Source organism: Gordionus sp. m RMFG-2023, chromosome 1, assembly GCF_954871325.1.
Source record: "Gordionus sp. m RMFG-2023 chromosome 1, tfGorSpeb1-WG-v2, whole genome shotgun sequence".
Lineage (NCBI taxonomy): Eukaryota > Metazoa > Nematomorpha > Gordioida > Chordodea > Parachordodidae > Gordionus > Gordionus sp. m RMFG-2023.
Window position 1 is genome coordinate 82,059,942 of NC_088775.1, and position 23,209 is coordinate 82,083,150.

General features: G+C 26.7%; 4 protein-coding genes across 5 annotated transcripts in view; 1 reads left to right on the forward strand and 3 right to left on the reverse strand.

Moving 5' to 3' along the window:
* The window catches only part of LOC135922752 (uncharacterized), a 28,870-nt gene extending 16,584 nt beyond the window's left edge, over positions 1-12,286 (forward strand). Inside the window, exons 4-16 of one of the 2 annotated variants that reach the window (XM_065457203.1) lie at positions 3,109-3,259; positions 5,387-5,549; positions 5,919-6,027; positions 6,876-7,049; positions 7,441-7,597; positions 7,735-8,178; positions 8,291-8,418; positions 8,516-8,593; positions 9,010-9,501; positions 10,002-10,137; positions 10,587-10,646; positions 11,141-11,256; positions 11,972-12,286. In XM_065457203.1, the coding sequence (XP_065313275.1) occupies positions 3,109-3,259; positions 5,387-5,549; positions 5,919-6,027; positions 6,876-7,049; positions 7,441-7,597; positions 7,735-8,178; positions 8,291-8,418; positions 8,516-8,593; positions 9,010-9,501; positions 10,002-10,137; positions 10,587-10,646; positions 11,141-11,256; positions 11,972-12,168 (2,405 nt within the window). In that variant the 3' untranslated portion in view covers positions 12,169-12,286. Of the gene's footprint in view, positions 1-3,108; positions 3,260-5,386; positions 5,550-5,918; positions 6,028-6,875; positions 7,050-7,440; positions 7,598-7,734; positions 8,179-8,290; positions 8,419-8,515; positions 8,594-9,009; positions 9,502-10,001; positions 10,138-10,586; positions 10,647-11,140; positions 11,257-11,965 lie in introns of both variants that reach the window. The other variant, XM_065457202.1, reaches the window with a different exon arrangement.
* Positions 12,287-17,532: 5,246 nt separating this feature from the next.
* LOC135930816 (uncharacterized) lies at positions 17,533-18,114 on the reverse strand. The gene is made up of 3 exons (XM_065467605.1): positions 17,987-18,114; positions 17,860-17,922; positions 17,533-17,805 (listed from the first exon to the last, which is right to left on the reverse strand). Exons 1-3 carry the CDS (start codon positions 18,062-18,064, stop codon positions 17,533-17,535), a joined length of 414 nt encoding a protein of 137 aa, XP_065323677.1. The 5' UTR covers positions 18,065-18,114.
* Positions 18,115-19,384: 1,270 nt separating this feature from the next.
* Positions 19,385-20,674, reverse strand: LOC135930817 (uncharacterized). The gene is made up of 4 exons (XM_065467606.1): positions 20,537-20,674; positions 20,420-20,481; positions 20,135-20,361; positions 19,385-19,452 (listed from the first exon to the last, which is right to left on the reverse strand). Exons 1-4 carry the CDS (start codon positions 20,615-20,617, stop codon positions 19,385-19,387), a joined length of 438 nt encoding a protein of 145 aa, XP_065323678.1. The 5' UTR covers positions 20,618-20,674.
* Positions 20,675-22,530: 1,856 nt separating this feature from the next.
* LOC135930818 (uncharacterized) lies at positions 22,531-23,157 on the reverse strand. Its single transcript, XM_065467607.1, has 3 exons — positions 22,988-23,157; positions 22,862-22,924; positions 22,531-22,806 (listed from the first exon to the last, which is right to left on the reverse strand). The coding sequence occupies exons 1-3, from the start codon at positions 23,066-23,068 to the stop codon at positions 22,531-22,533; spliced, it is 420 nt and encodes a 139-aa protein (XP_065323679.1). The 5' UTR covers positions 23,069-23,157.
* Between the last annotated feature and the right edge of the window lie 52 nt (positions 23,158-23,209).

The following is a 23,209-nucleotide window of genomic DNA, read 5'->3' on the forward strand; positions in this document are numbered from 1 at the left end:
GCCCCCAACACTGGTTTTGGAGCTGTGTTGTGTCAATCATAAAAAAAGGTATTAGCAGACCTATCGCATTTGCCTCGCGAACATTATTGGAGTCAGAAAAAAATTATGCACCAATAGAAAAAGAGGCACGAGCACTTTTGTTTGGAATGGTAAAATTTCATACTTTCATTTTTAGTCGAAAATTTATATTGCGAACATATCACAAACCTTTGGGAAAAATATTTGGTGATAAACGGGAACTACCAAAAATATCCAATAGTCGATTAACGCGCTGGGCTTGGAAAATGTCCGCATATGATTTTAATATGGAATGTTCCAGGAAAAGAAAATAAAGTAGCTGATACTTTATCTAGACTGCCAGTAGAAGGCATAGAATCAAATAACGATCAAAAAATGCGTTAAAAATCAGATCTATAAATTTGCACGATATAAATATTAGTCAAGTTGAACTCCAAAAGGAAACAAGGAATGATAGCTTGTTTAAAAAAGTAGTTTAAAACATTGAGCGTGGATGGGTGGAGTTTGATGAGAAAAAAGATACAGTTAGTTTGTTTTTATAATCGTAGAGAGGAATTGTCAGTAGATCATGATGTTATTGAATGGAATGGGAAGTTGGTAATTCCAACCGTTTTGAGGAAATCAATATTAACGATTATACACAGAGGGCATCCAGGAATAAATGCTATGAAATCAATTTTTAGAATGTATTGTTGGTGGCCTAATTGCGATAAAGACATTGAACAATATGTTCGTCAATGTATGCCATGTCAAAGTAACCGGTCGAATATTATGGAGGTTCCTTTATATTCGTGGAACATATCTAATATGCCATGGGAACGAATTTATTTGGATTTCGCGGGGCATATTGATTCGTATTCATGGTTAGTTGGAGTTGATGCACATACTAAATGGGTTGAGGTTGAGTTTGAGAGACCACGTCCACGACAATGATCAGGGCTTTAAGGAAATGGTTGGCACGGTTCGGAACACCTAGACAAATTGTATCAGATAATGGACCTCAATTTATTTCTGGAGAATTTCGAAAATTTTGTTTCGAGAAAAATATTAAATTGATACATATAACACCGTAACATCCAAAAACGAACGGTTTAGCGGAAAGAACGATACGAACCCTCAAGAGTCGATATTTTGCAACTAGGAAAGACATCAGGGAGCCTGAGGAAGACTGGACGTTCACCGGCAAAGTTATTATTGTGGCGAAATTTAAAAACGGGATTAAATTGGTTACATCCAAATGTTAGGGATGAAATGGAACGATCGAATATACGACAAAAAGCAGCGGATGAACATAGTCAAATGAGGGAATTTGAGATTGCACAACCGGTATGGGTGCATAATGAAATAAATTCAGGGTGGAGAGAAGGAGTTATAAAATCCAGACCTGGTCGATATTCTTATTCGGTAGAAAGCAAGGATAGAATGGTACGAAAGCATGCGGATCAACTTCGATAAAGGGAGGTAGCTAAAGAAATGGAGAAGTCTGGGCAAGTGAAAGAAAATTAAAAAAATATGGAGTCAGAAAAATGGAGAAAATATGGAGTCAGAGAGAAAGGAAGAAAATATAAAAAATAGAGAAGTTGGATATAGTTGATATTTTAGAAAATGTGGAAGATAACGGAAAACTAGGAGCGGAAATCACAAAGAGCTAGGAAACCTACAAATCGGCTGATTGAGGAGTTGTAAGATCATATGTGTGGGGATATGTTATAAATGAGATATATTATTAATGTTATAAATGTCATATACAAATTAATCATACAGTTTTATAATAATTTTCATGTGATAGAATACTTGATTTACATATACATATTAAATAAAGAAATTGTATAATCGCTAAAAATTGATATTTTGGAACTATAATTTAGGTGATATTGTCTTCAACATCGCCATTTTTAATATAATCAGAACCATTGATTTCAGTTCAACAGTTGCGACATAAAAAAGATAATGAAACGAATCTATATATGAACGCATGCAGAAAATTGAATTTATAGTTTATAATATATAACTTTAATATTATTATTATGATTTAATTTAAATCCAAAAATCAAATTTATTATAATTTTCCTTTCGCGTGATTGATTACAAATTACTAATTGCAAAAAAGTAATTGTATTTTGTATTTTAATTACACAAGTAATCGATTGCTGTCGATTCCTGTTTCATTGTTTTGTAGCGGAGTTGTGAGGCAGAATGCTCCTAAATTGAGTGTGTGATGACTGATGACTTTAATTATTGATGAATTAGCCATAGTGAACACAATTAGATCCAAAGGTGCGATGGAAATTCTCAGTTTTTTACCTGTAAAGACGCAATCCTAAACTTGAGCTAGAGATTGTCTTGACAGTATCCTAGCTATATAAATGACTGAATTGTGGCTGATCTCGAGTTTCTCTTTCGCAAGCAGATAAGGAATAAAATGGGTAACAAGTATTAAACCCGACATATTTTATGATATATTAAATAAAAAATAAGAAATATAGAAGGTCTGATAAACCCATTAATTTTATAATCAAAATAACATCATGTAAGCCTAAAGATTTTGCACATAGCTGGCAGAAATGCTTGGACATCTATTCCATCTCGATGCGCACATAATATTATTTTAGCCAAAATTTTAATCGGGTCATTTTGAAAAATCGACCCAAATCGAGCTTTTTAACAACACTAGTAACAAGCCCCCATATTTTTAAATTTTCTAATAAGAAATAATCTGATCATTACGCTATGTTCAAAATTTACAAAAACAAGTCTGGATAATGCCTATCTGTTTTTTATTTTTCAACAAAGATAAATTTTTAAATTTTTTTTATAGCTATGCTAAATCTTTGATTTTATAAATAACATTAAATGATAAATATAATTTACTTTGTAGTAATCTTTTATGACATGTTTGTCCAGTGATGTTATAAAGGATTATAATATAAATCATTAAAAAATTTTTAAATATTCTCTATATATATTTTATTATTTGTATTTTAATATGCCATTTTTTTGATAATATAATATATATTGATTTTATTCTATAATTCATAGTGTAGACAATAAATTGTATATATTAATTATTTTGTTAATTGAAACATACAGGATCGGATTCGAACATAAAAGTGTGTCCTAGATGCCAGGCCTACATCATGAAAATGGACGATGGTTCCTGCAATCATATGACATGTGCTATTTGCGGCTCCGAATTCTGTTGGCTCTGTATGAAGGAAATATCGGATTTGCATTATCTAAGGTATCTTAATAATTAGCTTTAATCGAAATTCTAGATCGATCAAATTGATCGACTTGATTCTTTCGATGAATACTATTTTAGCAGTGTTGTTAAGGTTTAGTTATTGAGGTCTGCAAAACCCACGAGGGTCGGGAAAAGGAATTATTTTTTTTATTTCGAATCGGGTTCGAGTTTTTGTTGAGTGAAATGTTTATATATTGGCATTTATACCTAAAATGTTTTAGCAATAAAAATTTGGAATTTATATATTTTCTTTATTCATTTTATTTAAATAATTTGTCATTATAAATCAAATAGTATTTCGTTAAGCATAGTATTAAATTACACAATTTATTCCCTTTATTTTTTTTATTATCTCTAAAATTTATTATAATAACAGATAATAATAGAGAGTGAAAGGGGGGGGATAATATATTAAATAATTATTTAGATCTTTTGACTATTTTTTTTAGTGTAGTTAAGTGATCGCTTACTTTTTCTTGAATAAAATTCCTTTTTTTTTGAAACAAAATGGTGGATGGGCGTTCATTTTAAACGTGAATATATCCATTTTTTTATATTCGATTTAAAATAATCTAAAAAAATTTTAAAAGTAAAATATTTCATTTTCTTGATCCTCAACTCAGCTGTTCCATTCGAACTAAGCACGCTTTTCTCTGCGAGTAATATTTTATTTGACTCCAATATGGTTTATATATTATAGAGGTGGTGTACCGTTACCTTTTTTTGGAAGTCGATCTGATTACCGATCCTATATTACTAATCAGATTTGGTTCATTATACTTATTTAAAATATTTTAACCTTTTTAATGTTACCATATTAGTTATACCATCATCTATGACTTAAATGAGGTCTTTACTCTTTAGGTCCATTTATTATAGGCGTTTGGTTATATTACATTTTATAATAATAATTTTGGGTTTTCACTTCTTTTTATTTATAATAATACTTTTTTTCTAAAAATTTGAATTATAATCATTATTTTAATAATTTTTCTTTTAAATTCTTATTTTTATAGTGATATGTTGTTACATTTTTGAGAGAGTGGGTGGTATAGGGGCACAATTTTTATTAGCTTAAAAAATATTTCTGAAAAGGACAAAATTCCGAAGGGGGGGGATTTACCCTTTATCACGATGTCTACGCTTATGGTTACCACATTTTCCATTTTAGAAAGTGAGGATAACACGAATTTGAGGCTATTTGAACGATAAATAGTATTCAATTTTTTTTTATGAAACTTATTTGACAACCACTCGTAAGATGCGTTTAATAGATAGGAATAAGAAACTACTTATATTTTAATCTTGTTAAGATTTAATCATTTATATGAAGATCCGTATATTTCTTTTCTCCGTAATAGATCCTTTATTTAAAACTCGAATGGCCTTGTATAAGGCTTTCACGGAATAAAAGAGAATTAATAATAAGCTAATCACATTTAAAAAAGCTCATTGAAGATCAAGAAATATGGAGGCTTCACATTCTAGAGTTTATTTCTAAAATTTCTTCTTTTTTTTTACGAAGAAATTGTGGGAAATTCAGACGATGCTTGTCTTTAAAATTTAAAACAAAAGAGAAAAAACGTTAAAAAATTTTCAAATAATTTCCCCAGAATAAGAACCTTTATTTATCATATATAATAACGCTGCAATACTATCATTAGCTCCGGTGGATACGCGTTTTTACCACGTGAATTTGACCGCGTTCTTATTTTTCAGGGGAGATAACCTTGTAGTCAGCATACATAGTCGTTACCCACCTTTTAATCAAATCATTTAATATTTTTTAGTCATTGACCTGGGGGGAGGGGGGGGGGTAGATGGTTCTGCTCAGAACTGCTAAACAGCGCTAAGCATTTAAATTGTCTCGATTTTTTTTTTAAATATTATTGGTCTGTCTCCCTATTAAACTTTATGGAAATTTGGAATAATTTTTTTCCGGTACATGTTTTCCCTTTTATACATCATTCTCAGAACACCATTTTGTTTTATATTATTAGATGATAAGTAAAATTATATGTTGCTTTAATAATTAGTTCGCACCAAGATTCGTTGTTGAATTCAAATTATTTTTCATCTTCTAACCAAATAATGGTATAACTTTTATATTTAAAAAAAAAACAGTCCCTCTGGCTGTACCTTCTGGGGTAAAAAACCTTGGAGCCGGAAGAAAAAGATTCTGTGGCAACTGGGAACATTGGTGGGAGCTCCCATGGGTATAGCCCTCATTGCGAGCATAGCCATCCCGGCTATCATTATAGGGGTTCCCATATTCGTTGGGCGAAAGGTATAATAATTGACTTTTTATATTGTTTTACCCGTAAGTTGTATAAAATATTGTGGAAGATCATTTTTTGGGAGGATAAGATATAAGATGAATGTTTTAAAGGGGAGTTAATTATTCTATGTTTTTATAATATATATCAGAGACCTGCAGAGCGACCTTGATTTTTTTCAAATAATTTTTACGGCCTGGCCCTTTTATATTTTAAGGCATTATATTTATTTTTGATTTTTATAGCTAATGACGATTTCATATATTTGGTTTTACAATATACGGCTTGGCCCGACCCGGATTTTTTTTAAAAAAATTTTCACGCCCGGCCCTAATTTAGTACTCACAAATTTATAAAATATATATACCAAAAAAATTCAGATCTATACCAAGTACAAAAAAGTAAAGGCGCTAAATCGAAATTCCTTGATCGTCGTGGCCGTATTGACATCTGTGATACTTTCTCCTATAATGGCCTGCCTGGCAGTCAGTAAGTTCGATTTTTTTTATTTCAAATGAAAAATACCTATCTATTTCTCATTCCTATTCTCCACAATGAATATCATTTATCCACGTGAAACTCAATTTTTAAGTTTTTAATATCACCCATGATTTTCCCATAAACTTGGAATATCTCTAGGGTTGAATATGGTGAATTTTTAATAACGTTTAAATATGTAATACTTTATTAGATCTAAAATACAATTAAAAAATATTTTTTATAAATTTATATCACAATTGACAAATAAATATAAGCAAGAGTCAACAATGACTATTTATTTAAATATATACTGGGCTTTAAAATCACGTGGCCTGTCAGGTTATTTATCAAAATTTTTTTTTACTTTTTAGCTATTTCATGAGCAATGTTATAAATAATTTAATATACCTTATAAGAATATTTTTATTGTTAAACAGATGGTTACAATAAGCAAAAGATAGGTGAAATTTAATTACAAAAAATGTTTAACATAGGTTAGTTATATAAAATATTGAGTTCATCAGATACTGCTTATTTATAGAATGACATTTATGTAAAAATTAAGATTTCATCCTAAAACTACATTCCAAATTTTTTACTACAGATTTAGTATATATATACACACACACACAAATTTTTATATGCCATAATAACCATTTTATTTTTATTTCTTTACTTTACTCATGTAAAATAAGTAAAATACAGGTAAAATTAAGGTAAAAATTATAAGTCAGAAAATTGTCTTGATCGGCAAATATCAGATTTTCGGCGCCAAAAAAGTTTGGCACAACTCTACACATTACTAGAAAGAAAGTCTAACATATAATTACTACTATTTTTCTTTGAAAATTAACAAGGCATAGGTGCTCCTATCCTTTTGGCCTACGTTTATGGGGTCGTTCCTTTCTCTCTTTGCCGTAACGGTTTATGCGGTGCTAACACTCCGTCAACCCCGTCAAATACTTCTCCCACCAACGGGGAAACATCTACCAATCGAATCAAAGCAAACAAAAAGAAAAAAGACAAGAAATGTTTATTTTTAAATTTAAAGAACAAATTTTCTTTTAATTTGAATAAACCTACTAATATTTTGCTCACATTAGTTAATCTATCAAATTAGCGACGAATAAACGGTAAGTGGGTAACTATTGGAGTTATATAAAATATATATTTACGGTTACAAAATATATTGGCCTCGCTAGGGATTCAACAAGAGAAAAAATTAGAATAATCGCTTAATAGCTATTCATTACCCAATAAACTTGGCGAGGTTTTAAATATACTCCACTATATTTATATCGTTTTCCTAATATTATTATTATTACCTATATTATTCTTTTCAGAGTCAATTTTTAGTTTTAAAAAATGATTATTTTTTTTAAAAAAACTTATCGAATTTTATAACAAAAAAATATTATAAAGCTAAGCATTCAAAACACGAAAATACAAGCTCATCAACCAATGATAACTGCGTTGTTCTTATGGATAGTAGCTCAAACGATAATAAGGAAGAAATGAATACCGCCCATCGAACAATAGGAGATGGGGGTGAAGATGACACTTTTAGAGACAATGATATGTATTATACTTTATCTTATAATCTCACATACCATTTTAAATCGTTTAAATTTATTTATAAAAGATTTAATAGAGTAATATATCATTAATTATTTCGAAATTAATTTTATTAAGTACATTTTTTCTTTTTCCCCAAAGACCAACTGTGATAATCATAAAATCCACCCCGATTTCATCTTCTCAACCTCCACTCGCCATCTCTTCTGCTAATATCGCATCCGCTACCTTAATTCCTTCGGAAGAAACGAACCTTTTAAACCGCGAGGAACATTCGACCGTTGCCGATAGAACGAACGACCGTCATAATAATTACGAAGATTACAAAGTGTACGACTCAAACAACGGTGCAAAGTTAAGTCTGAACGAACGGGTCACTGCTTGGATGGATAGACTCATGAATACGTATTCCTCTTATAACAACAATAATACCAACAATAACGGATTAACCAATAGTGGCAATAATAACACATTTTCTATGATAGCCTCTTCTTTCAGCAAACCTAATCGCTTTAACTTTATCACTCGTAGAGACGATTTCTCTTCGACATTCAGAAATGGGCCGGTATCATCTTCCAAGAAAAAGTTTTTAAAAAATTTTTTTTTGAGGATTGGGGGAATTTTAAGAGAAATCAATAAGACTTGGAAAAGAATATTATTACCATAATACTTACAAAAATGTGTTTTTCCCCTAAAGGCTAATCATGTTTCCCGCATCCCAAACCGCCCAACCTCCAAACTCGACCTACATGCTAATCAATCAATCGCGAAATCGGGATTCGTCTAAATCCAACAGTATTCTACGAAAGATTCCTAAATATTTAAGTTATTATATTTTGATTTAAAACTAATACAAATTTACAAAGCTATAAAAAATATTTATTATAACGTTTCGAATAATATATATTTTATTATTATATAGCTCCATTTACCATGGCGAATGATCAAAACGAAGATAAATCCAAATCTTTTAACAATATCTGCCATTCATCTAATCTAGGTCTATAATTTTGCCATTTAAATTTTTTTAAAACTATTAAAGAGAAACTCTTCGTGGGTCAATTTTTTTTCACCTCAAAATAAACAGATTAGCCTGCCTGGTCTACCCTAAAATAAATATAAAATTCGTGCTTTAAACGAGAACAATGATAAAATAGATACACATATTTAAATTTATAATCGCTCTACACTACAATGAGCGCAGATAAAACTTGGCTTAAATTTGTAAACCTTTAGAAAATTATCATATAAGCAGCATTATTTACCTTTTTGTGTGTTATATCGGAGAAGTTTGAAATTATCTATTACAAAATTGTTTTTTCGATTTACTTTGCTGATAAATGGCTGAATTATATATTACGATTTAAAAAAAATATTACTGAAATAGAAATATAACTACTAACTTTAAACATATAGACCCCGGCTTCGAACCCAAGGAGCCCAGCATTATTAGCATCGGAAATTGCTCAGAAAATATTCTTTCCTACGACACCTCAAGTCTGACTACCACTCATTTCGGCAGCACGCATCACCAAGAACCTGCCAACAATTCCATACTTCCCGCTTTCAACAAATTCGATGGAATCTCTTCAAATAAATCCGACACAAAATCGTTGGAGGATTCGGAAACTCGACAAAATTATACTTTCATCCCAATCACGAATGACTTAAATAACGGTGACCCTGGGAATGAAGGAGGAATCGCGGCGTTTCAAGGTGACCAAATCGATCTTGATATGGCCGATTTACTTAGTAGAGAGCCGATGACGCTCGACGCAAAAATCACTCGCCGATGCCCTTCTTTTAAGATTGAACTCATTAAAGCTGACGTGATTAATCTACCTTTGCATCATACCAAATCGCCTATAAATGAGCCGACACACGATGATTGTAGCGTCAAAAACAACGGTATTTTTTTCTTCCTGTTTTGTGCCCCCTCCCTCTCCATGGCGTAAACGGAGAAGGTGTTCAGAAATAGTATTAGGCCCGTGGCACGAATGTTGAATTTTTGACCAACATGAGTTTATATCAATATCTCTCGATTACGGGGCCAAATAATTTAACAATATTATTTTTAAAAAGATTTCTCCCTTTGAAAAATATTTAGAAATACCTTAAAAATATAGGTAACAATTATATTTTAAATTAGATTTTTTCTTAAAGGATCGTTAAACAATTTTACTAAAGGACGGCCAGGCCAAACCGGTCCGTTAACATTTTTGTATGTGGTTTTTTAGCCTGGCCTGTTTCATAAAAATATTTTTCACGAGTTCTGATTTTAAATTCTATTTAAAAATTAAAATATTTATTACACAAATATATAAAAAATACATATAAAGAAGGAAGAAAGAATCTAGCAACTTAATTAAATTTTATATAACTAAAACTATTAAATCCTTTAATTTTAGTTTCACTTTATAACAACGACACGGAGGATGAGTGTAACAGCTTAAGAAGCGGAAAATCTTCTTCGCTCTTGACTGCGTTAACTGACGATGGGTCTTCTTCAACCAGAGCTATGGCTGGATCCATTGCCTTTAATAGGTTTAATATACATATATACATACACACGCTATATTTTGTTTCTTCGGTTTTATCTATTGGAACTTATAATATTAAATAGTCATGAAAGTTTTTTTAAAAAAAATTCATGTTCCTTTATTTCATTTTATGTTTTTTATATAAATATAATAGTCAGGAAATTGTTCTTAAGCTAAGCCTATTTAGCTTATCTATGGAAAGCTTTTTGAGTGTGATAGATGAAAACCAATGCTATGTCGAAAAATAGCTTGCTTGCTTACTGATCTTAACTTTTGATAATCTGGTCTATTATGTGAATATCCAATAAAAAAAAATTGGTTACTTTGCTGAGATTGTTATTGTTACATCTCAAAATGTTATTTTGATTTAATAATAGTTCTTTTTTTTAAATTATTTTATAGATATAATATTTTCTATAAAAAAAACAAATCATTGAATTAAACAACTACAAGGGAAATGGATGAGGCGAGTATGAAAGCTTTAGCTGGCTCTGTCATTAATGCCCCGATTAAGTAAAAAAAATAATTATCTTTTTTTTAAAATTTATTTTATGGAGTAAAATATTAAAATTTTGTTACTCACCAAATTATGTCACAGTTCTTATAAATTAAGAGTTGTTTTCTTTTTCGCAACCTTTTTTTTAAACATACGCGTGCGCATTATAAATTAGGCACGGTTTTTTGTTGAGAGATTTTGTATTTAATAGAATCGTTTCCCAAATTCGAAAAAAATCTACAAAATAATGACACTAAAAAAATAAAAGTTCTGAAATTCTGTCAATTTTTTTTCAATATATTAAGTTATAGGGATTTAACCTTTCTCCAATATGGACGATGCCATTTAAAATGCATTATTTGTAAAATAATAACCGCTACGTAAAATTTAGACCAACTTAGAAGCACTATAAATTTGAATATTCTTTTGTTTGATAGAAATGCAAACATGATAATTAATTACAATATCCCCATTAAAATTTATTTATTTTTTCTTTATATATTTTTCTTAGCGAAAACTCAGATAGTGGTTCTATTCATTCACGGCACCGAATACCGGCTATAATCAAAATTCACAAGAATCACCCCGCATCCATTCTCTATAATGATAAATTAAATTTGAATGCCGGTAGAAAAAAAATAAAAATTTATTTACTAATGCTTGTTTTATCTCGTTAATTACAATGTTTCTAAATTCGATTTAATCACAACCTTTAGCGACGATTTTGTTGTATTTTTTTTTAAAATTAAATACATCTAGATGGTCTAGTAATATACATATTTGATTTGTTAGTTGTCTATCCATTCAAATATACTCATAGACGTAGCCAGGATGGGGGGAGGGGATTCTATCCCTTCGGAAATTTATATGCTCTCTTATTTCATTTTAAACTAATAAAAATTTCCCCCTACACACCCCCCTCTCACCCATAAATTTACATAATATACTAGAAAAATTAGAAAGAAAAATTAGTAAGAGTTAATAACTTTTTAAGATAACGACTATTATTCAAAATTTTTAGAAAAAAAGCATTTTTATAATAGAAAAATCGAAAAATTCAAAATACTTTTATAAAAAATATCTTAGCCAAAGGCCTGTGCAATAAGTGGACCTAAAGATCTCCAATAAAATTTAATGAAAGAAAAAACTCACCTAATCGTGCCCCTCCCCTCACCATTAGCAAATTCTGGCGAATGCTTATAAATCTACGTATTAATAGGGATGTGCTTAGAAAATAAAAATGCTAAGTTTATTATATAACTAAAGTTCTTATAGGACTTTATTTATATTAACGTACAAATAAACACTTGATTTAACGATAAAATATATTTATAAGAATCAGATCTCACTATAGAAGACAAGAATAAAACTCTGACCCCTCAAACGAATTCGCCCATTCCTAACACCAATGGCTTATTCTGCATAAGCAATCCTACCATTTCGAATCCTAAAACCAATAATAAATACCGAAATTTTTTGTCGGGCAATAAGAAGTACAATAAATCCAATAATCAACCCACGTATAAAACTGCTCGTTAGAAAAAAAAATCAATCTTGTAGACTTTTTTAATCATCAGTATTGAAAGAATATTTTTTTTGTGAATCAAGTATATATTATTTAATATAATTTTTATTTATATAAAAAAAGAAGAAAAACTTCATAGGATAAATAAATTATAATATCCTTTGAAATATTTGGAAAATAATACTAATGTTTTATATATAAAAAAAAAATTTTTTTAAAAAAAAAAAATTATTATCTATTTAATTTATATGGTATAAAAAATATCAATAAAGTTCGATATATGATATTCAATGGTTTTTTTAAAAATAATAAAAAGAAACTATTATATGTCTCTCTATTAACATATTATAACATTTATATTACTTTATAAACTAAGTTACCAGGATTATTGTTGTTAAAATGGCTCGATTTGAGCCGCGAGCCGTTTTTTAAAAATGATTAACTCAATATTTTATCCAGAAAAATGTTACTCAAGCCTAACGATTTTGCTTATAGATTGAACAAAGGTATGAACATCTATTAGCGAAATATCAAGACTTAGGCAATATTTTTCTAGTTTAAATATTGTGATAGCCATTTTCAAAAATTGGCTCAAATCGAGCCGCGTATCAACACTAAATAAGATTTACAGTTTGGGTACCTTACAAATGCTGAAATGCATTTCATTGGGGAAATCAGATTTTTAAGTATTTCGAATAAACTTACAACATGTTTTATTTAATTTTAATATTGTTTATTCTTTAAGTCCAGGAATGCCAATTTTTTTAAATGTTGAATATGTCTATATTTTGTCTTATATTAGGCATAAATACAAACTCTTTAAGCCTAATAAGTTGTGTTGTTAAATAGCTCGATTTTTAAAAATCGTTAACCCAATATTTTAGCCAAACAATGCTCAAACGTAGAGATTTTACTTATTAATAGTAGAAAGGTTTGGGGACATATTTTAACGAAATCTTGAGCTTGCAAAATTTTATTAGCGAAAATCAATTTAACGCGAAATCTTGTTGTTTAACAACATTTTAATAAATATAGTACTAGTGTATAATATATTAATTTTTGATTATGAATGACTTGAATATTCAGTATGTTGTATCATGATTGTAAGATTTTATGATTGGAACCTTATGAGAAGTTTTCCATGCCTTAAACTTCCTAATAACTCTTGAGCCTAATAAGTAGAGTACTAGTGTATAATATAATCTCAATTTTTGATTATGAATGACTTTAGGAATATTCTGTAGATATTATTATATCATGTTTGTAAGATTATTGAAACTTTATAAGAACTTTCCCATAGCTCGTTAATGCTGATCCTATAACAATTTGTTAATTATTAAATGGCTTATTGAGATACATGAAAAATTTAATATACTACTTTATTATATCTTTATTTGATATTAGAGGTTAATTAAGATTTATATCATTAAAGGAACTATCTTGGCAAAAATGTAACTTATAAAATCATGACCATCATTTTTGCAAAATATTTCGCAACAACTGCGAATTTAATTTTTAGATTTAACAATGTTGAATGCTTGCTTAACAGGTGATCAATTAATTTATTTAGTTTGGTTTTGAGCCAATAATTAGAAACATACCAAATCAAATTAAACATTTAGAAAATGTATCATCTAAAATATAAAATTGTTAAAAAAAACACGTATAATAGAAAGATCATATTTTCAAACCCAAATCAAATTGACAGGAAATCTTTTTTTTTTACTTTTATATTTTTTAGTATTTCTCTTGTACCAAAGGGCTGTCTGGTAGCTTTAAATCGGGAATATTTTAATTAAATTTGCCATTTTATAACTTTATTTTTAATGGATATGAAAGTTTTAAAGGATAGAGCTTGGCAACCTCGATAACTATCCAAACTGTTAAAATATTTAAATTTTTAGTTTTGAAGATAAAATTAAAGCTGCCATATTTCAAAAATTTCTAAAAAAATTATTATAATTAGCGTTTTAAATTTGCCAGATTTTTAATCAAAGATTTAGCATTGATGAGGTTTGCATCAACCTATTTATTATTAAATGTGCTGTAGTAAATTTATAGTAGTCGGGAGTAAGCTCTCTTCGCCATATAACCATCTATAGGCCTGCCCACATTGTTTCGATTCTTTTTTGGAGCCTTAGGAGCTTACTTTGAGAGGAATTATTTGGATAGAGTATCCATTCTTTTATTTGATTCATCAAAGTCGCCTGCTGTCTTGTGTACTATATATTTTTAAACTAACCCGTTAGCTACCTTTCTCTATTTTTAAGATTTCCTAATTTTACTTAGAAATTAATAACTATAATAACGTTGATTTGACAACAAAGTTATTAGAGAATCTCTTCTTTTACCGAAAAGTTTTCAGTTTCACTTTTCTACGTTTGCTCCGAAAATAGGTTTCTCTTAAAGGTCTCTCAGTATTTATCATTTTTTGATATAATTCATATCATCTAAGGCTCATTTTCATAATATTATCCCGAATATTTGCTTTATTACATGGATATCATTTCGAATCTGATTTATTATTTTAAAGCTAATTGAATTTGAATTATAAAATAATGTTAAAAAAAATGTAAATTTATAAAAACTTGACTTTCATTTAAACTCAAACGCTTCTATTATGAAAGAATGAAAAAGCTCCATAAAATAGTCATATCCATGTGATAATATGCTAAAAATGAATATATTATAAAAAATATATTTTAATAAATGAAATATATGTTAAGAAAAGTCATAATTCATATGATAAAAAAAAATTAATATATATTTCATATTTTCTTACAAGTCAGCCTAATTTAACGACAATTTCTAGGTGCCTCATGGGCAAAATGTTAACTTGGTCTTATGTCCAGTCCGCTCTGACCTCTAAAAATGCAAAAATTGACATTGATAAAATAAAAATTTTCAAGCTATATTTAAAGGCAATATAAAATTTTAAATAGTTACTTTTAAAGGTGGAAATGTAAAATAAGGTTTTCCTTAAAATTATTTTGGAACAGCATGTACATAATCATGATATAAAGTATGACTTACACCTTAGTCAAGTGTTTAAGAATAAACTGCAGGGTGCCAACGTACTCCTATCTCTCCTGTAAAACTTAAAATAAATGAGAGAATAATTCCAAAAAATATATGTGGAACTATATTCAATTATTAAAGTTTTAATTTTTATATATAATAAATTTCCAAGTTACCATCATAAAGGTATATAACATATAATTGTAGAGTATGAAATCATATTTATAAACTTTCATACAATTGTGTATAATATACATAAAAGGATGTAATATTTTCTTATTATTCTCGTGTTCTAAATCACAAATTTTGAAAATAGAAACTGCCATATCGTAAAATATTTTTGTTTTCAAGAATAGTTTCGTTTGAAGTCTTAAAAATGAGAGAGGGAAGACCATGAATGGCATGAGAAATTATATATGTAGGTTGATCCCGGAATTTAGCGCCATATTTGCATATGAGATATCGTCGTCACGGAGAGTAGTATTCTATTATAAAGTGGAAAAATTATTCATAATAAATGGATTAGTAATTCTAATTTTTAACTGTTTGAGAAAGATAAATGGTTTTAGGTATAAATATTATTACGTTTCGCTTTGGAAGCCTATTATAATTAAAAAAAATGAATAATATAATATTATATAGAAAATTATTTTAACTAGTATTATATTTTGTTATAATTCAGTGTTTCGAAATGGTGTCATATGCGACTGGATTTATATTTAAATTGACACAAAATTTATCCATTTTATAATATATTAAATTTATCCATAATTATGTTAATTATTAAACAAAAAATTTTTTTAATTAAAAATATTTAGTTTGAGTTAACTATTGAATTCTGGGTAATTTTATATACTCCTGAAAAAATTTATTAATAAAGATAATTTTTGTTATGTTGATACATTTACCATTTAAAAAATTATAGGATATAACATTTATAATCGTTTCTCATTACATATACAAACAATTATATATTCTTCTTATTAAAAATATTGTCATTATATTAAAAGGATTATTTTTTATTTTTATAAGAATCTATACTTAAAAGAAACAGATGAACAATCGAGATTATGGCGGAAGAAAACTTTTAAAAATATCTACTAGATTTTTCATTAAAATTATATAATCTCAATTGCAAAAATAAATAAAATATTTATTTCAAATAAAAAAATGATTGACTTAATTTGATAATATACTTTAAAAATAAAATAGAAAAAAAAAAATTTTAATTTTGAGCATCTAATGTTTATTTATATTTTAGAGAATTGAGAGTGTAACTATTCTCAGAACCAGCTTTTTACAATCGAAAGCCTTTAAAAATACGATTTAAGAAGAGATTAAGTTATGATAAGGTTGGGATTTTGGTTTTTTTATGAATATTAAAGTAATTTTTATTTTTTGCAAAAAAAAATAACTTCTACAAATTGATACTTTAAGAAAAATTAACCTATAGGCTATATTTTTTTGAATGTAACTATAAAATTCTCAAATTATCCTTTAAATATGTATGATAAATAATACGTTATCTATATATGAATCCCAAATATAACATTATATTGTTTATTAAGCCTAAAATTATTCGATTTGAAATTTACGATTACAAATAACAAATGATTCAATTTTAAAAATTAGAATTGAATATGAATAATAAAAATATTTTTTGAAAGAATATAAAATTTAAATTATTCGTAAAATAGATAGGTGATCGAAAATAAAATCTCTTAGGAAAAAAGCAGCTTATTTTATTAAATGTGTTTTAATATGCATAACAATTGGTAAACTTTTTGTTCAAACTTGAATAAATTCAATTCTATTAAACCAATCAGGCTTTTCGAAATTATCAATATATAAAATAGACATTTTCTTGGAACATTTAATTTTGAATTTTATTAAGATGAACCGGGTAAGTGGGTCCACAACATGTTGATAGGTAGGACCATAAAATAGTCTGAATATAAAACTTTAAAAAAGCTATATTTTATCAATGTTTTTTAACTTTAAAAGTTCTGAGATTATAAAATAAGGTTAAAAATCTCAATTTTTTTTATTGAGAGATTCAAAAGTTATAATTTAATTCTAAAAATTTGCAATTATTATTACTTTTAATATAATTAAAACTATTTCCTCTGTAAAATTAGAAGCTGAAGATTTCATAAAATTTTTATGAACTATATTAGGTTTAAATTACCACTGTTATAATGGCTCAGATATTTATTGGAGTAAAATCGCGTGCCTCGGTCTATATAAGAAGGCAATTAGTAATTTAAAAATATAATTCAACTAATAAAATAAAATTCTTTATTATAATCTAATGTATTTATTAGTAATGACAAAGATATGAAACATATAATAGTATAAAATTATATCCTTAAACTTTCAAGCAACTGCGAATAATATATATAAAAGGATGTGAATATTTTCTGATTTTCCTCGTGTTCTAAGTCACAAATTTTGAAAATAGGAGCAGCCATATCGTAAAATTTTTTGGCTTTAAGAAATAGTTCCATTTTCGGAGCTTTAAAAATGAGAGGGGGGCTGTCAGGAGTATTAGAAACTATATACGTAGGTTGATCCCAAAATTTAGCGCCATATTTAGCATATGCTATATAGTCGTCATCTTCAAGAGTAGTATTCTAGTATAATATTAAAAAATTATTAAGAATGCAATTTATAATTCTAATTTTTACTTGTTTCGAATACAGATGAGTGGTTTCATAAACAAAAGTTTTATTATATTTCGTTTTGGGAACCTTTATAATTTAAAAATTGGATAATATAATATTATAAGAAAAAAAGTTTAATTATTATATATACCTTGTTATCCAGTGTCTTGAAATTTTTGATTTCACTTGTGCAAGGATTTATATTTAAATTGTCACAAAATTTATCCATTTATAATATATTTAATATTTATTGATAATTTCGTTAAATATTTAAAGTTTTATAAATATATTGAATGTGAATACTATAAATTCTAAATAGTTTATATTTATATATTTTTAAAAAATATTTATTATTAAAGATAATATTTATATTAAATTAAATTAAATTAAGTTCTTTTATTATGTTGATAAATCAATTACCATTAAAAAATTAAGGGCATAACTTATTTATAATTGTTTCTCATTATATAAAGTGTGATAAGGAGGGGACATTTAAATTTTCTTATACATTGTTTTGATGTTTAGCAATATACAAGTTACGTAATATATTTTTCTTATTGAAATATTTTCATTAAATATAACATATATTTTTTTACTTATTACATAAAATATTTTCTAAATAAGATGAATAATAATATCAATTGCATAAATAAAAGAGCAAAACTTTTCAAATAAAAAAAAATGATTGACTTAATTCGATAAATATTGTTGTATTAAATAAAAAAATCGAAAAGGAAAATAATTTTTATTTTTGAAATGAGCATTGAGTTTATGTAAATTTTAGAGAATTGAGAGTATAATTATTCTCTGGGTGCTGGCAATTTGAAGGCTTAACAAGAAAACCGTTGAAAATAAAGTATTTAAGAATGGATCGGCGTTTTTTTAAGAACCAAACCAAGTGTTATTAATTTTTCTTAAACCAAATAATTAAAACACGTTACATTTTTGCAAAAACACAATATTACTTTTTTAAAATATGTAACTGTAATTATTTATTGGAATGTAACCAAAAGAAAGTAGTTACTTTTTAATAGATTTTTTAAAATTAATATTATTGTTGTTTAGGTTCGAATCGGGAATTATTCGATTCAAAATTTACGAATAACAAACTTTTCCTATCGATTACGAATAATAAAAATTTAATCAAATTTTGTTCTCTCAACAGTATCATGCATAGGCTCAACCTTTCAAATTTATGGCTCATGTATTACCAATTTTCAAAATTTATTTTATAAAAAATGGGTTCTATATTTTTCTTAAAATTTAAGAGCAACAAATAGCACTTGTCTTATTTAAAATGTTTAACTTTTGATATTAACGTTTACCTTTTTAAGATACCAGTCTTCATGAAAAGATAAAAATTAAAAATTTTCATATAATATAAATAAATTAGTAAATATAATTAACTTATTCGTGGGTGTTAGTTAACTGTAGATGAAGCTCGGTCTATCAGACTTAAAATATGGGTATTTTGGGAGGTTTTCAAACTTTAATATTACAAGTCCTGTAAAAATTAAGCAATTTATACTTATCAAAAGATTCCCTTTTTTCAATTTAAATCATATCTAATGGTAACAGGAAAAATTATAACGGTGTATTTTGTATTTTTATCGAAAACTTAAATTATTAAAAAAGTAAAAAATTAAATAAGGAATTAAAAGTGTTAGTAAACAAAATCTTGCGGGAAAGAGCAACTGATTTCCATAATTATGTTGAAAACACAAATGAAGCACTTACTTTATATTGAAACATTTCAATAAATTTTATTCTATTTAAATTAATCTGATTTCTCAGTTAAGACCATTTTAAAATTGTTAATTTTTAAGAAGATTTATTTTAAATTTTATTTGGACAAATTTTCCTGAACTATAGTCAAATTGATATTCAAATTCAAAGTATAAAAATTATTATATCCATGATTATATCCAAAAGTTCTAGATTAAAATAGTGTTAAAAATTTTCTAGATAATTTTTATTAAGGTTTTTTAAAACTTATTTTTGAACGGAAAAGTTGGAATTGATTGTTACTTATCGGTATATGTTAAAATACGATTTATTCTAAAAAAATAAGAATGCTAAAATAATTAGATATAGTCTTAAGTAACCACTTATACAATAATAATAGCAATATTTTAAATGGAGTAGAAAAATGTGCCCAAGTTTTCCCCTATATGATTGATCAATCCCACAAAAACTCAAAAGAAAATTTAATTAATAAAAATGAAATTCTTTATTTTTATTCAATATATTTAGCTATGATCATAAAAGAATGAAATAATATAAAATTATATCTTTAAACTTTCGAATAATTGCGTATAATATATGTAATAGGATGTAAATATTTCTTGATTTTCTTCATGTTCTAAGTCACAAATTTTAAAAATAGGTGCTACCATATGGTAAAATTTTTTGGCTTTAAGAAAAAGTTCCATTTTGGGAGCTTCAAAAATAAGAGGAGGATTGCCGTGAGTGCCATGGGAAGCGCCATATTTAGCATATGCGATATCGTCATCATCGTCTAGCATTCTAGTATATGATAAAGAAAATTATTAAGCATTAATGTATTAATAATTCAGATTTGTACCTTTTTTGGAGAGAGATTGGTGGCTTAGGAAAAAAAGTTTTATTACATTTCAATTTAGGAGCCTATTAATACAAAAATAATATTCTATAATATAGCAAAATATTTAAATGAGGATACCTTGTTTTTATCTAATGAATCAGAATTTTGGATATCACTTGTACTAGGACTCATATTTAAATTAGCACTGAATTTTTCCATTTTATATTATATTTAATTTATTTTCATAATTTCGCTTATTATTAAAAAAAATTCCTAATGAAAAATATTTAGTGTGAATTAACTAAGAATTCTGGGTATATATTCTTGAAAAATTTATTATTAAAAATAATATTTTTATTAAATTAAGTCAAGTTCTTTTGTTATGTTGATAAATCAATTATACCATTGGACAAAACTTATATATGATTCTTTCTCATTATAAAAAGTGTGATATGGAGAGATATTTGAAATCAATTGTTTTGATGTTCGAAAATACAAACAATTATATATAATAATCTTCTTATTAGAAATATCATTAAACGAAAGCGGTTATATTTTAACTTTAATTACATAATAAAATTTACTTTTATAAAGAATATAAACAATTAAGATTTTGTCTAAAGAAAGCTTTTGAAAATATTTAATGCGTTTTTCATTAAAAAAGTATATAAATTGCAAAAAAAACAATGAGCAAAATATTTAAAAAATGAAAAAATGAATGACAATTTTGATAAATAATGTTGTATTAAAAAAAATATATTGAAATGGGTGTTGAACTTTTAAAGTAAATTTCCAAAATGGGATTATAACCATTCTCAGGGTGTAATAGTATTTAAAAGCGTTAAAAGCAAAAACCCTTAAAAGTAAAGTTTATTTATGAATAGATCTGGGTTATGATAAGCTTGGGGTTTTTTAAGCATTGATTTTAGTTTGCTAAAACATGACATTGGTTTTAATAAAACATGACATTGGTTTTAATAAAATGTAACTGCATCAAGTTACATATATTCAGAGGTGTAAGAAAATTTTTGGGGGTTAGGAGAAGAATTTATTTAATATTGAGTATAGATCAGAGTCATGATAAACTTAGGATCTTTTAAGCACCAAACCATGGCTTATAGATTTTCTCCAGGTGATCTAAAATGAGAAGAAAATACGGAATAAGAACGCGAAAAGTTATATACCTGAGCCAATAATTTATAAACTATAAGATATATAACTTAATAGTTATATGCAGCTGACATAATATTCCTTCCTTTTAAACTTAAACGTTCACTTATATTAAAGATCCACAAAATCTGGGATGGAATTCTAAAGCCTGGCACGCGGTTGGGGCTAATTTATAAGAAATTATAAGGGGCAAGTATGTACCTAAATGCTTGGGCCGGAAAATCAATATTTAAAATATCAAACCACGAGACTAAATTTCTGATTTTTCGTTAAACTTTAATGGGCCAACATGATAATTAAACTTTTTAAACAAATGAATAAAATATATTTAAAAAAGTGCCGTATATTTTAGTAATGGAATACTATGGTATTTTTGTAAAATAAATTTCATAATTTTGGCAAAATATTTTGTGATCATTTTTCATTATATTATTGATTACGTGAAAAATTATTTATATAAATTTAAAAAAAATAAGCTACAATAGAGAAGGCTAACCGTGATAGCGCCTTTTAACTATATAAATATAATTCACAATAATAAAATACCAATGTTTTATAACATTGAAATAATTATTCTTAGTTTGAAAAAAAATCTTCAAAAAATATTTGAATAAGAAAGATTTTAGATCAAATTTTACCTAAAATGAGCAAAATCCTTTCTAATTTTTATGTATAAAAATTCTTTCAAGATAAAATTAAAAGAAATTTTTAAAAAATTTTTGATATTCTACTAAAATTCGGTTTCCTCTGCTTAAGTCTTTAAAAAAATATCTTCAATCTAATATATATATGAAAAATTTTAGGTTTAAATTATAACTGTTATAAAATAATAGCTTAGATTTTAATTGGAATGAAATGACGTGTCTTAATCTCCCACTATATAAAAAATAAGTCAGACAATAATTCAATCTTTATTTTTATTTAATATAACAAACTATGATAAAATATTATATAGTATAAAATCATATTTTTAAGGCTTCTAATAACTGTGTATAATATATATAAAAGGATGTGAATATTTGTTGATTTTCCTCGTGTTCTAAGTCACAAATTTTAAAAATGGGAGCTGCCATATCGTAATATTTTTTAGCTTTCAGAAATAGTTCCATCTTTGGGGCTTCAAAAATGAGAGGGGGATTACCAGGATTGGAATGATAAACTATATAGGTCGGTTGATCCCAAAATTTAGCGCCATATTTAGCATATGCGATATCGTCATCATCGTCTATAGTAGCATTCTAGTTTTTGATAAAAAAAATTATTAAACATTAATGGATTAATAATACATTTTACCTTTTTTGGAGAGAGATTGGTGGCTTCCGGAATAAATGTTTTATTACATTTCAATTTGGGAATCTATCATTATGAAAAAAAAATAAATATATAGGATAATATAAGAAATCAATTAAATGAGTATACCTTGTTTTTGTCTAAACAATCAGAATTTTGGATATCACTTGTACTAGGACTCTTATTTAAATTAGCATCGAATTTATCCATTATATAATATATTTAATATTTTTTCACAAATCGTTTATTATTTAAAAAAAAATTTCTAATGAAAAATATTTTATGTGAATTATAAAAGAATCTAGGTATATTATATATTCCTGAAAAATTTATTATTAAAAATAATATTTT

Coding starts and splice junctions, on each gene's coding strand:
- LOC135930816 (XM_065467605.1), bottom strand. CDS start 18,064: ATGGATAAATTTTGTGACAATTTAAATATAAATCCTTGCACAAGTGAA. Junction 17,923..17,986: donor TCAAGACACTGGATAACAAG/GTATATATAATA, acceptor TAAATTATAAAG/GTTCCCAAAACGAAATATAA. Junction 17,806..17,859: donor CTCATCTGTATTCGAAACAA/GTAAAAATTAGA, acceptor ATATTATACTAG/AATACTACTCTTGAAGATGA.
- LOC135930817 (XM_065467606.1), bottom strand. CDS start 20,617: ATGGAAAAATTCAGTGCTAATTTAAATATGAGTCCTAGTACAAGTGAT. Junction 20,482..20,536: donor ATTCATTAGATAAAAACAAG/GTATCCTCATTT, acceptor TTGTATTAATAG/GCTCCTAAATTGAAATGTAA. Junction 19,453..20,134: donor TTATACGCAATTATTCGAAA/GTTTAAAGATAT, acceptor TAATAATTTAAG/TTTTCGATAAAAATACAAAA.
- LOC135930818 (XM_065467607.1), bottom strand. CDS start 23,068: ATGGATAAATTCGATGCTAATTTAAATAAGAGTCCTAGTACAAGTGAT. Junction 22,925..22,987: donor ATTGTTTAGACAAAAACAAG/GTATACTCATTT, acceptor TCATAATGATAG/ATTCCCAAATTGAAATGTAA. Junction 22,807..22,861: donor CCAATCTCTCTCCAAAAAAG/GTAAAATGTATT, acceptor ATCAAAAACTAG/AATGCTACTATAGACGATGA.